We start from the raw sequence: 16498 nt of genomic DNA, 5'->3' as shown, positions 1-16498 counted from the left end.
TGGAACTCAATAAGTGAGGAGGAGGTTTTGATGTGCTGAGGGCGGTCGTTCCAAGTCTTGGGTGTGATGTAGGAAAATGAGCGACCTCCTGTTTTGCTTTTGCAGATGCAGGGTGTGTGTGCAAGTGAGAGTGAGGCATGGTGTAGGTGTCTGGTGAGTTGGTCGAAGTGTATGAAGCTGTTCAGGCATTCTGGTCTTGTGTTGTGTAGGGCTTTGTATGTGTGTGAGAGAAGTTTGAATTGGCTGTACTTCTGAACTGGGTGACAGTGAAGGTTCCTGAGGTGTGGTGTGATGTGGGTGTGGCTTGGTGTGGGAGGTCGAGTATGAGTCTTGCAACTGAGTTCTGGATGGTCTGTGTAGGAGTTGTTTGGGGATTACAGCATAGAGAGTGTTACCACAGGTGAGCCTCCTGGTAATGAGTGCTTGTGGGATGGTCCATCTGGTGTTCTGAGGCAACCATTTGAAGATCTTTTGCAGCATGCATAGGTTGTGAAAGCAGGAGGGGCACACTGTATTGACTGGAGCCAATTTATTTATTTATTTATTTATTTATTTTTTGATGTGTAAGGCGCACAGATACCCACAAAGGTTTCCCGGCGCCAGGCCTATGGAACCAGAGCTGTACAAAAGCAGAAACGACTAGAGACCAGATTATTTATTGAAAAGCCAGGTCTTAATGCTTTTCCTGAAGTTGGCAACATTTTCCTCCTTTCGTATAACAAGAGGAAGGGAGCCAACATGTTGAGCTTGTCATCTTGGAAGATCCCTAGATATCTTGTGCTGTCTGTGGGTGTAGGTGTTGGTCCTAGCTCCGACAGCCACTAGGTGGAATCCCATGGGAGGTCTTGTTGCCAAAGACCAGTACTTTTGTTTTGTCAGAGTTGAACTTCAGGCAGTTGGTTTGCATGCAGTCTGCTACCATGGTCATGCAGCCGGTGACGCTGGTGCTAGTGGTTTTTGTCAGGGAGAGGATGAGTAGGGTGTCATTGCCGTAGAAGATGCCGCTGATGTCTTGTGATCGGCTGATGTATATGTTGTAAAGAGTGGGGGGGGTATGAGGGACAATCCTGTTGGGTTCCGCATATCAGCTTCTTAATATCTGATGTGAAGGGTGGCAGCCTGCCCTTTGGCGTTTTCCCGTGAGGAAGGAACAGAACCATTTGGGAGTGGATCCTTGTATGCCAATCCTGTGAAGTCTTCTGATGAGGGTGTTCTGGGAGACAGTGTTGAAGGCTGCAGAGAGGTTGATCAGGATGAGGTCCACTGTTTCTCCTTAGTCCAGTGTGTTTCGAATGTCGTCAGTGGCCGTCATGAGTGCTGTTTCTGTGCTGTGGCTCTTTCTGAATCCTGATTGTGTGTTGTCTAGAAGATGGTGAAGTTTGAGGTGGGTTGTAAATTGCTTGGTAATGGCCTTCCCTATTACTGTGACTGGATAGGCAAGCAGAGAGATGGGTCGGAAGTTGCTCGGTTGATTTGGGTAGGCTGTGGGCTTCTTGAGGAGGGTGTTGATATTAGCACGTTTTCATTCACCTGGGAAAGTGACGGACGTGATGGAGGTATTAATGATGTGGGTCAGGGTGGTGCCGATTGGTGATGTTCCTAGATTGTAGATGTGGTTGGAGCATGATTTCGTTGGGGCCCCTGAGTGGATGCTCCAAATGATTGCTGTTGTCCTTTTCTGGTGAGAGTTGTCTACTCATTCTGGTGGCCGTCTTGGTTGATGGTGGGTAGGTTAGCGATGAGTTCTCTGGGGTGTGTGAAGTTGCGGTGTTGACAGTGCCTGAGGATAAGGTGGAATCCCTGATAAACAAGAAGATGTCCTTGCAGCTGTTGGAGCTTCCTTCCATACGGCCCACTAATGCTTTTTTCTTGGTGTCTCTAATGTGCTGGTAACAGCGTCTGAGGGCAGCCTTGTAGGTAATTTGGTCTGTGGTGTTGTGGCTGGCTCTCCATTTCCTTTCTAGCTGTTTACAGTGTTGTTTGGTGTCTTGGAGGTGTTCTGTGTACCAGCTGGCATGCTTGTTTGATCTACTACACTTGCTGGTTTGATGGGTGCGAGGGAGTCCACACAATTCTTGATCCAGTTGTTGATGTCCTTGCCTGTGGAGCTAGGCTGATCAGTGTTGAGGGCGCTGAGCCAGTCTACTTCTGTGATTATACTGCAGTTGTAGCTTGGACTGCTGAACCTGGTAGCTTGTGTTGACTTGAGGTATGTATTTTGGAAGTAGACAATGGAGTAATCTGTCCATGTGAGTTGTATTTGATGCTGTTGCTTGTTGTTAAGATGGGGTCTAATGTGATCCGGTGGTGTGTGTTGGTTCTGTGGCGACCTGGGTGAATCCAAAGTTTCTCAAGTTTTCAAGGAGTGCTGTGGAGCAGGGGTTCGTTCGGTCTTTTAGGTGAAAGTTGAGGTCACTGATGAGAATGTATGCTCTGGAGCCCATGATGAGCAGCGCGATAAAGTCTGAGATGAGGTTGATAAAGGTGACTAATGGTCCGGGTGATCGGTAGGCAAAGGTTAAATTTAGGATGAATTTTTCGAAGATTTGCAGCTTGAAGGGCAGGTGTTCCATGAATAGGGTGGCGTACTCTGTTGATATTCTACATTTGATGGATTTCTTGTAGATGATAGCGAATCCTCCTCCTGGCTTCTGATGGCAGTCCTGTTGAGCGATCCTGCCCGTTGGATTCTTATAGCGATGTTGGAGCAGATGAGAGGTTGAGCCAGTTCTCTGTGATGAAGAGGATGTTGGGTGTGTTGCTGTTCAGAAGGTCCAATATTTCGGTTGTGTTTGCAGAGTAATCCTGTGTTGAGAAGCATGCAGGTGAGTGGGGGTTGATGTGCATGTTTGCTGTGGTGTGTGGTTTAGGGAAGGAGTGTTTGTGCTGTTGGTGTATGTGTTGGGAGTGGATGTTGAGGGCGTTGTTAGCATTTGTGTGGGGAGTGTGGGTGGGTGGCTGCTGGTTCAGGTGAAAGGACCTACCAGGTGAGAGGTGCAGCAGGATAGCAGTTGGCAGAACATTGTAAATCTATCCCAATAAAGTGGCCGTTTCCGCTCAGTAATGTGTCTGGTAATTCGTGCCATCTTGCCAGCTAATATTCACCCACAGTCCCATCTCGCCAGCTAATATTCACCCACAGTCCCAGACCTCTCGTCTGTTTGTACAAGACAATAAAGTGATGAATTGCCAGTGTGTGGCATCCGGGCCGCGCTGCGGCCAGCAGATGGCAGCAGGGGAAAGGCTTCCGAGAGGCAGCAGCAGTTCGAAGTCGAGAGCCCGCTCTGTACCCGTGCCGCTGTCAGTCCCGGGCTCCAGCCGCCGAGACCTCCCCCCTGTACCACTGAGCAGACACTGCTGGCTGCCCGGGAGGAGGAGGAGGAGGCACGAGCCATTTTGCAAGTGCCGGGACGGCCTGAATATTGTGCGCAAGGGGGGGCGAGATAATAACCCCCTTCCTCCTCTCACATCCGGGGGTGGCAGCAGGAAGGGGAGCCGGTGCTGCACGGGCCGGGGCGACGGGCACCTGCTTCTGAGGGCATTGAGCATCCGCAGCTGAGCCGGACAGGTTCACCGCCCCCTCCGCTGCCTATAATAAGGGTCCTCGGGTGGAAACAATGGGGGCCCGGCGCTTTGTACCGATGGGGTGGCACGCCTGACGGGGAGCAGCCGGCCCCCTGCCTGCTGCTGGGAGCGGAAAGAGGAACTCGCACATTTCTCACCAGGACTTTCCCCGGAGGAGAGGAGCCGGTGCCACCGTAGCCTGGTAAGAAAAAAACACACAGGGGGAGCCCAGGGCTCTAACGCAGGGGCTGAATCTGAGCCAGCGCGAGAGAGGGGGGCGAGGATTAAAAAGGTCACCGGGCAGGCATCTGGAAATGGGCGTTTGATGCCAAAGAAGCATGTTTAATTAAGGGGGGGGGGGGTGGATATTCTGGAACAGAAGGCATCGTGCGCCCGGCCCATGCTGGGATTGGCAGTCCCGGTGGATTCTTTTATTTACCCAAAAAACGGGCTGAACGGGAGGAAATAGAGGGCTGCCGTCCCCTGGCACATCGCCGGAGCGCATTGTTCATTTGGTGCGGGATACACAAAAGAGGGCCGTATAGGAAAGTTTAAAGGCTGCGCCGGAGCTGACAAAGGCGTGAGCCGTCCCCGGCTTGTCACGCACCCCTCAGCCTGTCACAGTTAGACTGGAGGTGCTTCCTGTTCGAAATTTCCGATGAAATGCTTTGGGGCGGGCGGATGTCTGGATGGGCCCGTTTGCGGGTACCATCGCATGATGTTAGGGGGTTCCAAATGAGGGCCCCTGGGGGACGATGCGCGCCGCAGGTGAGAAGTTTCTGTGTTGTGCCCCTGCAGGCTGCCGGGCATTGTTCAGAGCAGGCACAATGCGTGAGAGGGAGGGAGGGCTCGGCTCCGGGAGGCTGAGCCGGAGCTGCAGAGCCCGGCGTGCCCTTCTGTGCATCCTGTGCGCTGAGGCTTGTTTGGCCAGATGCCCGCCTAAGGAGAGGGCCTGGACAAGCAGATTAGGGAACACAGCCCTGGGCCAGCGCGAGGCCGCCGAGAACTGAGCAAGGGGGGAAGCAGGCAGAAATAGCTTGATAAATAAAACAACATACACATGTATTTTTATTCAGGAGACCGGTCCAATAGTTGACAATATCAGTTATGGATGGACACATTGAAAAAATATGTTGTGTTAATTAAACCCCAGTTGAAAAAAGCAGAGTTGACTGTTTTGTCGTTGTTGTTTTGTCTTTAGGAGGCAGCTGAGCTAGCGGCGGGCCGGCCAGCCTGCGCATCGCTTGGAGGAGGGATGGTCGCCTAGAGAGACCGAGCGAGTGTCTGAGCTCCGCCGACGGGACGTGCCCGCTGCAGCCCATGAGCAGCCGCGCCGGCCCTCAGCTCTGGGAGCGCTCCCCGGGCCGCCTGGCCCGCCTCATGGAGGGCCCGGAGTGGGACATGCAGCGCCACTTCCAGGACTGGTGCCTGCGCACCTATGGCGACTCGGGCAAGACCAAGACTGTGACCCGGCGCAAGTGCGAGCGCATCGCGCAGCTGCTGCGCGGCGCGGAGACGGGCTCCGCGGACAACGCCAAGTTCAAGTTCTGGGTGAAGTCCAAGGGCTTCCAGCTGGTAGGCCCCGGGGAGCCCACGGCGGGCGGCAAGCATGTGCTCTACGTGCCGGTCAAGACCACGGTAAGTGCCTCAAACACTTCACCCAACCATGTGCCCCTGGACCACCCCTGTGGTCGCTCTGCCCCTCTGATGGGGCCAGAGCCCATCTGCTCTACTCCCCAGAGCCCATCAGTGCAAGAGGTGGGGTCCCCTTTCTCTCAGTTCTGCGCCCCTTTGTCCCACCGTCCCAAGCCTCTCCCATCACAGCCACACTGGTGTCGTGCATCCCGAGGGGAGTCCCACAAAGTCCCACTATGCGTTGTCTTTGTTTTCTCGTATTTTTCCCACACGTCTATGTCACTTCGCTTCCCCTCACTCCTTTGCTTTCTTGTCCTCACCCCATCCCGCCCGTCCGGCCTCCCGGATCCATTTTGAAACCAGTGGCACCTCGCCTGCGTCGTTGGGGCGCTTCCATCAGTCAGACTGCATCTATTGTGCCTGGTCCTGCGAGCCTGAGCCCTGCCCGGTGCGCAGCGCTCGGAGCTGCCTGCGTGGCATCTGCTAGTGCGGGGGCTAGAGGCAGGGCGAGGGGCTGAAGAGAGGGGGCGCTGGCTGCAGATGGGACGTCTGCGAGATGGCTGGGGACTGCGTGGTGGCGAGTAGGATGCATGGTGTCGGCTCTGGGTGCGCAGTGTCTCCCTTATGGGACAGACTGCAGCGTCCTGTGCCAGCGTGACAGCAGCCCATGAACCCAGTGCAGCTGCTGGGCATCGCATGCCTTGTCGTGCATGCAGCATGAACGGTGGCATTGTGTTCAGGTTGCATATGCGTGAGAACCCCTGGCACTCTGTAGAGTGTGGCAGGCAGGGGTGCCATCCTACCAGAATATGTGAAACTGCTGGGCCTGTATGCACAGTCGCCTTTCGACCATTTTATCAGGGAGTCCAATCAGGCAGTGCCCCAAGGGCTGGGCTGACAAATCAATGTGCAGGCTCTTTTCTGTTGTTTTTGGGGCCTGCGTTATGGTCTAATGGGCCGGTTTCTGCGGCTGGCTTGACAACGCAGCTGTCGCCAGGCAATTATGCCATCATCACTAGAGAGAGGTTTAGGCTCCACCCGCATGTTTAGAGCCAGAAGTACATGTTTTGATTGGGCAGAAGTTGTGTGCATCCACAAAAAATTGTGCTTTCCCTCCACCCAAATGTGATCATTTTATTCACACAGATGCCTAAGCTTGAACATTCAGGGGCACACATATGACACTGGAATGTATTGTCTTAGATTACTAGATAATTTATGTCGTTTTTCTCCTGAAGCAGCACAGATGGGAGGTGGGCAGTCAACCTACATGGAATTTTAGGTCTGGCTTGAAAAGTACAACTCTCTCCTGATCTTTTAACCTATACCAATAATATTCTACAGTTCTTTGCTTCCATACAAATACATGTCTATTCCCATGCTATTCAAATGTAATGCTTCACGTTACCATACAACATTCCTTTAAAGCCAGAACTATTGGCATTTCCAATCATTTTTACTGTTGATTTCCCAATGCTTCCACAAACATATGCACTTGGTCTCCCCTATCTTGCAAAACACCCTTACAAAGTCGTTTCCAAGTTTAAAACTGCCTTGATTTTCAAATATGTCCCACAAAGTCAAGTCAAGTCAAGTCAAAGAATTTATATAGCGCACTACATACCCAGAGGGTTTCAAGGCGCTTAGGGAAGGGAGGAGGATTACTTGTCAAATATCCACGTTGTAAGTTGCTTTCTGAATGCTAGGTGGTTCTGGGTGAGGCGGAGGTAAGTGGGGAGTGAGTTCCATGTTTTAGCTGCAAGGTATGAGAAGGATCTTCCTCCCATAGTGGTTTTGTTGATGCGGGGTACAGTGGCGAGGGCTTGGCTGGAAGAGCGAAGTTGGCGGGAGGGGGTGTAGAAGGACAGTCGAGAGTTGAGGCATTCTGGTCCGATGTCGTAGAGTGATTTGTGTGCGTGGGTCAGCAGTCGGAAAGTGATCCTCTTATCGACGGGCAGCCAGTGGAGGTCTTTCAGGTGGCCAGAGATGTGTTCGTTGCGCGGGATGTCTAGTATGATCCTGGCTGAGGCGTTTTGGATTCGTTGGAGTTTCTTCTGGATTTTAGCGGTAGTACCTGCGTAGAGGGTGTTTCCGTAATCCAGTCGGCTCGTGACCAGAGCATGGGTGACTGTTTTTCTGGTTTCGTGGGGATCCAGCGAAATGTTTTTTTGAGCATGCGAAGAATGTTGAAGCAGGATGAGGATACGGCACTGACTTGTCTGTTCATTGAGAGTGAAGAATCCAGGATAACGCCTAGGTTCCGAGCGTGGTCTGTCGGGATGGGTGCTTTTCCAAGGGCTTCCGGCCACCAAGAGTCGTCCCATGCAGAGGGGGATGTACCTAAGATGAGGACTTCTGTTTTATCTGAGTTCAGTTTCAGACGGCTGTGTTTCATCCATTCGGCAACTTCTTTCATTCCTTCATGTAGGTTAGTTTTGGCGGTGCTGGGGTCATTGGTGAGAGAAAGGATCAGTTGAGTGTCGTCCGCGTAAGAGATGATGTTGAGATTGTGTTGGCGAGCGATGGCCGCAAGGGGGCTCATGTATACGTTGAAGAGGGTGGGACTGAGTGATGATCCTTGTGGTACACCACAGATGACTTCAGTGGCCTCGGACTTGAATGGTGGAAGGCGGACTCTCTGCGTTCTTCCGGTGAGGAACGAGGTGATCCATTCAAGTGCTTTTCCTTGCATTCCGATGTTTCTGAGGCGTTGTAAAAGGGTGCTGTGGCAGACTGTGTCGAAGGCTGCAGAGAGATCGAGGAGGATGAGGGCGACTGTGTCTCCATTGTCCAGTAGAGTTCGAATGTCGTCTGTTGCTGCGATGAGGGCGGTCTCCGTGCTGTGTTTTGCTCGGAAGCCAGATTGTGAGGAGTCGAGGGATTTGTTGGCTTCGAGGAAAGCGGCGAGTTGGTTGTTGACAGCTTTCTCGATGACTTTGGCCGGGAAAGGAAGGAGCGATATGGGGCGGTAATTTTTGAGTTCGTTGGGGTCCGCTGTGGGTTTTTTCAGAAGGGCGGTGAGTTCAGCGTGTTTCCAGCTCTCCGGGAAGGTGGCGGAGTTGAAGGAGCAGTTGATGACGTCTCGGAGGTGCGGTGCTATGACGGAGTCAGCTTTGTTGAAGATGTGGTGAGGACATGGGTCTGTGGGGGATCCTGAGTGGATGGAGTTCATCAGGCGGATGGTGTCCTCAGTGGAGATTGGGTTCCATTCGTTGAGGGTGTTCAAGGGGGGGGAATGTCCAGCATATGGTTGGGTGGGTTGGTCTCCGGGTTGGTTGTCGAAGCTGTTGTGGATGTCTGCGATTTTGTTGTGGAAGAATAAAGCCAGGGAGTCGCAGAGGGCTTGAGAGGGGGTGATGTCGTTGGAGTTGGCCGAGGGGTTGGTGAATTCCTTGACGATGTTGAAAAGTTCCTTGCTGTTGTGGGCGTTGTTGTCTAGTCGATCCTTGAATGCTGTTTTCTTGGCTTTTCGGATTAGTTGGTGGTGTGTGCGGGTGGCGTTTTTGAAGGCGTCCTTGGTGCTAGTGGTTGGGTCTTTTTTCCAGGACTTCTCAAGGGAGCGGCAGAGTTTCTTGGACTTCTTAAGATCATCGTTGAACCATGAGGCCTTCTTGCTGCCAGGTTTGCTTTGACGTTTTTTCAGTGGTGCTAGGATGTCGGTGGTGTTGGATAACCATAGGGTGAGGTTGGCGGCGGCTTGGTCTGGGTTAGAAGAGTGGGCTGGGGTGTTTAGAAGGAGCGATGAGGAGATCTGGTCGATGGTGATTTTGTTCCAGTTTCTTTGCAGAGTTGGTTGGAGGTGGTTGGTGGGTTTCGGCTTGTTGTAGGTGAAGTGAACGCAGCTGTGGTCAGTCCAGAGGAGATCCGTAGTGTGGCTGAATGAGACATGGTTGCTGGAGGTGAAGATGGGGTCGAGTGTGTGACCTGCGATGTGGGTGGGGGAGGTGACCAGTTGTTTAAGTCCGAGGTTGGCGAGGTTGTCCAAGAGGGTGGTGGTGTTGCGGTCGTTGTTTTTTTCAAGGCGAAAGTTGAGGTCTCCCAAAAGGATGTAATCTTTGGAGGGGAGCGCGTGTGGAGTGATGAAGTCCGTGATGTCTTCACTGAATTTTGCGCGGGGTCCTGGTGGCCTGTAGAGGAGGGTGCCTCTGAGTGTGGTCTTGGGGTCGATGTGGATCTGGAAGTGAAGGTGTTCAGAGTTGGCGAGGTTGGCGTCAGAGCTGGTTGAGATGCGGATTGATTTTTTATGGACGATAGCGATTCCTCCTCCTGTGTGGCTGGTACGGTCCTTGCGAGTGATCTTATAATCTTCAGGGATGGCAATGGTGATGTCTGGGGCGGAAGAAGCGTTCATCCATGTTTCTGTTAGGAAGGCGACGTCTGGAGAGATGATGTCTAGTAGATTCCATAGGTCGATGGCGTGTCTGTGGACCGATCGGGTGTTGAGCAAGATGCATTGTAGATGGTTGGGGTCGAGAGTCTGTGGTGTGATCGTAGCGGAGATGTTGTCGGTGCCGCTGAATTTGCAGGAGTAGCAAGAGAAAGGTCCATGGGTGTGACCAGGAGTGGCTTGGACGCAGTTGGGGGCGCGACCGGGGTTAAGGGCTAGGAGGGCGGCAGCATCGTAGGCAATGCGGGAGGGCTGGGAGACGCGAGGGGCAGGGGGTTTGGCGCTGGGCGCGGTCCAGGCGCGGACGGGCGTAGACGGGCTTACCTTTGGCGCACCTTCGGCGCGGATTGGGCGCGGTCGCTGCGCGTAAACGCTGCGCGCGGGAACAACTGTCATATATGGATAGTGGAGGGGGAGGGGCGAGGGCGTCTCAGCTGGGAGGCGGGGCGGGCCACGAAGGAGGACAACAACAATCAAAATGGCAGCGGAGGGGTCAGCGGAGCGGAGCGCTTGGGGCGAAATGCGCAAATACAAGAATAATGCTTACACAATGACAAACGCGCTTTAAAAATGTAGATTAAGCAAAGCGGCAAGCGGGGCAGACTGCAGGCAGTTAATCAGGACAGACAAAAGCGGAACAACGATACCACAATAATTTGTGGAATTAAACAGCTCCGATCCTCCTCTTTTGAATTGCCTTTTGGGGTCCCTCAAGGCTCACCTTTGAGTCCTACCTTTTTAAATTTTTATGTTACTCTCATAGCTAATTTGATTAAAACCTACGGATTCACAGTAGTTTCATATGCTGACGACACCCAAATTGTGGAGTCGATCACAAACAATACCCATAGCATGGCCTCTTGTTTTCATGCCTGTATGCAACAGATAGGTAGTTGGATGATGAACAATTGTCTGAAACTGAACTAGGACAAAACCGAGGTTCTGTTATTCGGCAGGCAAACATCGTTCTGGTCTCCAAACTGGTGGCCACAGGAACTTGGAACACTTCCGACCCCCATTACCAAAGTCAAAAATCTGGGAGTCCAGTTTGACAACACATTCTCCTTTGAAGGAAGGACATGTAAATTCCATCACCTCCACCTGTTTTCTGTTGTTCAAAACTCTCAGAAAGATGTTTCCTTTCATTCCTTTGGACCTGCGTAAAGCAGTGATCATTGCACTTATTTTTTCTAAAATTGATTATTGCAGTGAACTACTCCTTAATGCGCATAAAAAGACTCTATATAAACTACAAATGATTCACAATGCGGCAGCTAGGTTACTTTTGAGGTCCCCAAGTATCAATTGGTCTCCCAACTTTCCCTGCACTCTACTGGCTACTGGTCAAAAAGCGGGTGGAGTTCAAATCTCTTCGCAATGCTTTTAAGGCACTGCACCATGACAGCCCTGAATCTCTGAGGCAATACTTTCAGGGGAATGTGCCGTCATGATCTTTAAGGTCTGCATCCTCAGCCAATCTGATTATTCCCAAAGTCAAAAAAGCTGCTTGGGTTGGCAGAAGGTGCGTAGTGGGAACGGCCAAACTCTGGAACTCTATGCCCTTGAAAAAAAAAAAAATCCAACCTCTTGGCATTCTGCAAGGCTTTAAAAACTTGGCTCTTCAACAAATTGTTGCGGCAAGTCCGGTACGTTATATCCTCCTTCATGTTACTCTCTATACCAGGTCTTTCTATTAGGTCTCTTCTTCTCTCCTGCCAGAGTCTTAGTGCCAAGACACCGTCGGGTAGTAGAACGCTTTACAAATTGCTATTTCATTTCATTTAAGCTATCTGATTTTCTAATGTAGGCCACTTTTAATTTGGTGCCCGGCCTATTTTCTGTCCCAGTCCAACCCTGTGATTATTTGATTTAATTTCTTTGTGGAAGCACCTGAGAATGCCCAGGGACAGTGAAATCTGGTATGTTGTGCATACCTGCCAGGCCGTGCTGTGTAATGTGACATTTCCAGCCAGACCTTTTTTTTAACCAACACTGCTTTGCATACTTGAACTTTTGGGCCCACATTTATGTTGGAAATATGTAACACAACATGCTATTGGCCGAAAAGCCAGGATGAGTTTACCATGAAAGAAACAAGATACTACTTGGCAGCTAAGGGTGGCAACCTGCAAGAAAACTCCTCTGAAATCACTTCTCCAAAATCATGGTTTTAGCACAAGTGACATCATTTATCCCTTTGAACTTGGTGACATCACATGGTGAGAGATAACATGAACTTTAACCATTCTGGTGGAGCACTAGATTCTTTGTTTTCTAAACATTCACACTTCGAGGTAGCAGCTTGGCAGTAGTGAACGAGATTAACAGCAGTCTCGAACAATCAGCTACTGTCCTTTGCAGAAGCAAAGCAAAGGATTACCTGTAAAACAGTCAATCGGTCAGGTCTGTCGCAGGGGCTGCAAAGAACTCCAGGGAAGTTGCAGGCAGAAACGGGTAGCATTTACTACCTTTAGTTGCCCACTCACATAATAATGTTGCCCTTGTAAGGGCATTGGCCTTCAGGTTGTGTAGATGTACACAGCCCCCTAAGTCTGTCACTCAGCTTAGCAGTGAGGGTCAACAGGGCTGCTGTGGCCTTTTCCTTCAAAGTATATGATGAGGTAAATGTTAAATGTTAAATGTCGTATACTTGTAAAGCGCACAGCTGCCCCAGCAAAGGGGCGTCCAGGCGCTGTATACCACTTGGGGAACCCATCCTGGCTTTCCCTGTGAGATGGTCCCTCCTGGGCATCTCCAAGGTGAAGACAAGCATCCCCGGCGCTGAAGAACACACAATTTTTAAATTGCTCTTTTCACCAGGGACTTCTCCACCCCTTTCCGGTACAATTGCAAAGTGGCGACTGAAGGGCAGTTTGACCCCCACTCGATGTTGTCCATTTTTCTTGTTTGCATATATTACTATATTACAGTGTTTCGTGTCCTTAGGGTTGGTCAGAGGCATATTATAAGAACTTTTTTGTGCAAAAGTACTAAGATCTTCGAACTGCGGAACGTTGGCTACAGATAAAGAGGGAATGCACTTCCCTTTTAAATGATTATTTTGTAGGAAACCAAAACTCATGATCTTACTTTACACCCTACACCCTAAAACCCTATTTGCTGGCCTATCTCTAACCCCATAACAGACCCCAAACTTAACACTGAACGTCTGCCTAAGCTCAACCCGTACCCTAACCCGAATCAAGGTATTTTTTACCACTTTTTGCAAATTCTACTTTTTTTGTCCACTTTCTACTCTTCTAATTTCATGTCTCAACTTTTTTGTCTATATTTTTAACTATTTATTTACTGCCGACTTTTTTTTATCAATGAACTAATGCCATGGTATTCTGTAAAGTACTTACACTTGTTAGTCCCAGCCATGGACTTCCCCCATTTTCTGCTACTTTGCAGGCTTGAACTTTGATTCACTGCAAATGGTCTAAGTCTAATTTATGCCAGTCATATGGAGAGGTCACAATATGTCTACTGTTATCAGGACCATTGTCAAAGGTGGTCTAGTGAGTGGCAAAGTATTTGATGAAACCCTAGAAGCTTTTGGGTCCTCTTCGTCTTTTCTCACTGGATATAACTCAGTTTGTCTTTCTGCTAATCACTCTTAATTATTTATGGATTTATTTCCCTAAAGTTTTCTTACAGCTCCAACATATTGTATTGAAGTCTCCTCAGAGTGCCTTGTTATGCAAGACAAGTGAGCTTGTGTGCACGCACACACACACACAGGTGAAATATATGTTCCACATAAATTAAAGATCAACATTGTTCCTGTGTCCTTGAGTGTGGGGCTAGTGCGGGTTAATTAGGAGCGGGTGGGCAATGAAGTGAAGAGTGCACTGTGAATTTTAAGCAGGTGGAGTCCTACCAGATTGAGATGTCAGATGTGTATCGAGTAACAGGTTCAATTTGTTTCGAGATTGCAGTTCTCAGAGGAATATGTTTTTGGCTAGTTGAGAACTCCTGAGTTTCCTGAAGCGTAGGTAATGTAGGTCTTCCCTGAAGAATGCGTTTAGGTCAATCCGAAGTCTTGGATCCTTTATTGCTCTCGACCTGTTCCTGCACAGTTTGTACTTCTAATAGTGGACAATGCATGGTGGACATGTAGAGGTTTCTATTCATTATGTCGATGGATGCAAGATTCTGCAGATATCCTGGATCCTTGCACCAAAACACCTTTTGAGCAATGTGGATGACCATGACTGGAATCCTGGATGGAGGTCCGGACAGTGTATGGTGCTGGTCTGGCTCACCATTGAAGCCAGAGATGGATTTTTGTGCTGTCTGAAAGCATCATCAGGAATTGGAAGTGGTATTGTTGAATTTTTTGAGCCAGCGAGTGCCGGTATATATGGTATAGGGAGTGTGAAATTGTTTAACCATGGGTGGTGCTGCATGAACCTTTTCACCTGGAGGATTCAACAGAGACAGTGGCCAGAGGTTAACTGTGACTGTTGAGGAATGATTGTTGTAAAACTCCAGTAGTTTCCTATCTACTCTCCCAATCTTTTTAGCAAAGTGCCTTGTAGAAGATGTGCTCCAGTAGCTAAGCTGTTGACTTTGGAACGTGTGAATCTGAGTTGAAATGTACTAAGCTAAGCTGCCAGGCTAGGACCATACTATACAAATACCAACATTAAACTTCCATCGTATAATAATGTAAAAATGTCTGAAAGCAGTTTTGTGTTACCATCCAAGATGGCAAAGATGGCTTCCTAGTTGTTCTCAACTTTAGTTTTAGCATGTGTTGTGGTGGGTTGGAAGTCTGAAACATGGCCTTCGAGTAGGTTTTGTTGTTGTACACATGCCTATAGTTGTCTTGTGATTTCCTTTCTCTAGAATTTTACAAGATACAGAGATTTGAGATTGCTGCCTAGTGCCTCTATATCAGAAAAGGTTTTCCATTTGGTGTAGGATGACAATTGACTTCATTAGAATTGCAATGCCTCTCTTTGTGAGGAGAAACATGATGATTTCTATGATATTAGAAGCAAATGTATGGAAAAATTCCTATAGGTGAGTTCAAATATTTAATCTCTTTGGTGATGTCATCTCACCATTCAGTACCGTTGATTTGATTATTTAAAGAGATCATTTTATCCAGGTTGAGATGGAGGGTTGGGGGAAACTAAGGGAAGTATTTGCCTCTCAGATTTTGAGTGTGTTCAATTGGAAAATTGTCTATGGTTCTTTTCAATATTTTTTAGTTGAGCGGACGTGGGGCGGACAAGGATGTTTCAGAAGACGGCACCTGGGTTTGTTCCTAACAAATGTTGAAAGGTTCTCTCTTCTGATTGGTGGCTCCTTTGATGAAGTTGATGTGTTGTGTCTGTTTACTTCTCACCGCTCTCTATTCACGATGAGGTGCGCTATGTTATGTTGTCTTTTGGGTGCTGTGTTCAGCGATTTCTGTCTTTTCCTTTTCTAGAGAGTTCCTTTTGTGTGCTGTGGTTATTTTCAGTTTGCAAGCTTTTAATGAGACCCGAGTGTGCTGTAGTCATGACGAAGTCGATTTTTACTTTATTTTCATAAGAAAATAGGTTAATCTACAACTGGTTGTTCAATGTTAGAGGGATGCAATATGCCAGTGAATGGTCTGACCATGGCTGGTGTTGCACTGCTAAATTATGTCTGAAGGTTGGGTCCAACCTCTTGTGTGTGTGTGTGTGTGTGTGTGTGTATGTGTCAGTATGAGTGTTCACTAATAGGCTGCAACTCAGCGCTTCTGTGTTTTCAAGTTGGTCTTCCAGTTTTTTGTTCTTGCTAAAGTGCGTCCATTATTTCCCCCAGTATCCAATCAAAAAGATATTTTCTGCCATATTAATACTAAATTAAGGGCCTTGCCCAAAGGAGAATTTGCACCTCATTCGTGCATTTCATATGGCCGAAGAACAGAAGTTGTTTGAGTCAAATACACATCAACAAAGTTTGCACTGCAGTGAGGTGTATGTTGGTATATGCATCATAGTGCACAGCAGCACTTCGACAAACCGTATGGCCACGCCACTCCTTTACTTCTCTTTGGAGTCATTTGCCCAAGGCTGCAGTGAGCCTCGAAATCATTCTTCTCATGCTGAAACCATTGCAATTCCCAGCATTGTTAATGTGGTTGGAGTGCTACCAACTTTTCCAACTGTGCTAAATGGGATACAATTAGAATGCACCTATAGGACTACAGATCATGTTCTGTGTTAAACTAGCTCCTTCCTTGCTCGATATCTGCTGTATATATTTTGGTATGCAAATATCTAATGGTGCCTTTAGGTGTGGAAGAACCACTAGGTCATAGTTGAGGGTTTTCCCTGAGCAAGCAATAAGCCCCTGAATAAATCAAAGTTGCCAAGGTGATTCGATTAGAACAAGCCCACCAATTGTATTCTCTTTTATGTACATTAGGAACACATGTAGGTGCTCCAAGTGACCGTATGGAGCAGTGCTGGTGGTCAGTGTTGGCTGCTTATACTATTCATTTTGAAACACTGACTACAGTGTTAGTTCAGGCTCATCAATTATACAATGAATATCCAGCCAACAGATTAATCGTGTGGACATTTCAACCCTCAATTGGCTTTTTAAGGGCAGAGTCTTCATCAGGACAAGATGCTAGCATCCTACAATGTAATAAAACACTTATTAGAGTCGTGGTCATTTGAATGAGCATATATCATGTCAACAGGGTAACAGTCATACCTCAAAGTAGGTAATTAATGAGTCAGCGAAACGATGGTGCAAATCCATAAGCGTCTATAATTATGAAAAATCAAATAAACGTAGATACATTTGACTCGGTTGTGGCTATACAATGTCTTCTACATAATGGTTAAAAGATTTGAGCGCATCTAATATGTAGAGAAAAAAATAGAAGAGGTTCTTAGTGGATTTGGTTTGCGTAATATG

The 16498-nt window shown here is 48.6% G+C and overlaps 1 protein-coding gene across 4 annotated transcripts in view; it reads left to right on the top strand.

The window, feature by feature from the left end:
• The first annotated feature begins 3260 nt into the window (after positions 1-3260).
• NOL4 (nucleolar protein 4) overlaps positions 3261-16498 on the top strand; it is a 713110-nt gene continuing 699872 nt past the window's right edge. For 3 of the 4 annotated variants that reach the window (XM_086965703.1, XM_086965701.1, XM_086965700.1), the window contains exons 1-2: positions 3334-3766; positions 4766-5202. In XM_086965703.1, coding sequence (XP_086821829.1) covers positions 4885-5202 — 318 coding nt within the window. In that variant the 5' untranslated portion in view covers positions 3334-3766; positions 4766-4884. Of the gene's footprint in view, positions 3767-4765; positions 5203-16498 lie in introns of all 4 variants that reach the window. The other variant, XM_086965702.1, reaches the window with a different exon arrangement.

Source organism: Lissotriton vulgaris, chromosome 4_1, assembly GCF_964263255.1.
Source record: "Lissotriton vulgaris chromosome 4_1, aLisVul1.2, whole genome shotgun sequence".
In the NCBI taxonomy this organism is placed as follows: domain Eukaryota; kingdom Metazoa; phylum Chordata; class Amphibia; order Caudata; family Salamandridae; genus Lissotriton; species Lissotriton vulgaris.
Note: the sequence above shows the minus strand (reverse complement) of the source record. Positions and strands in the feature narration are given on the sequence as shown.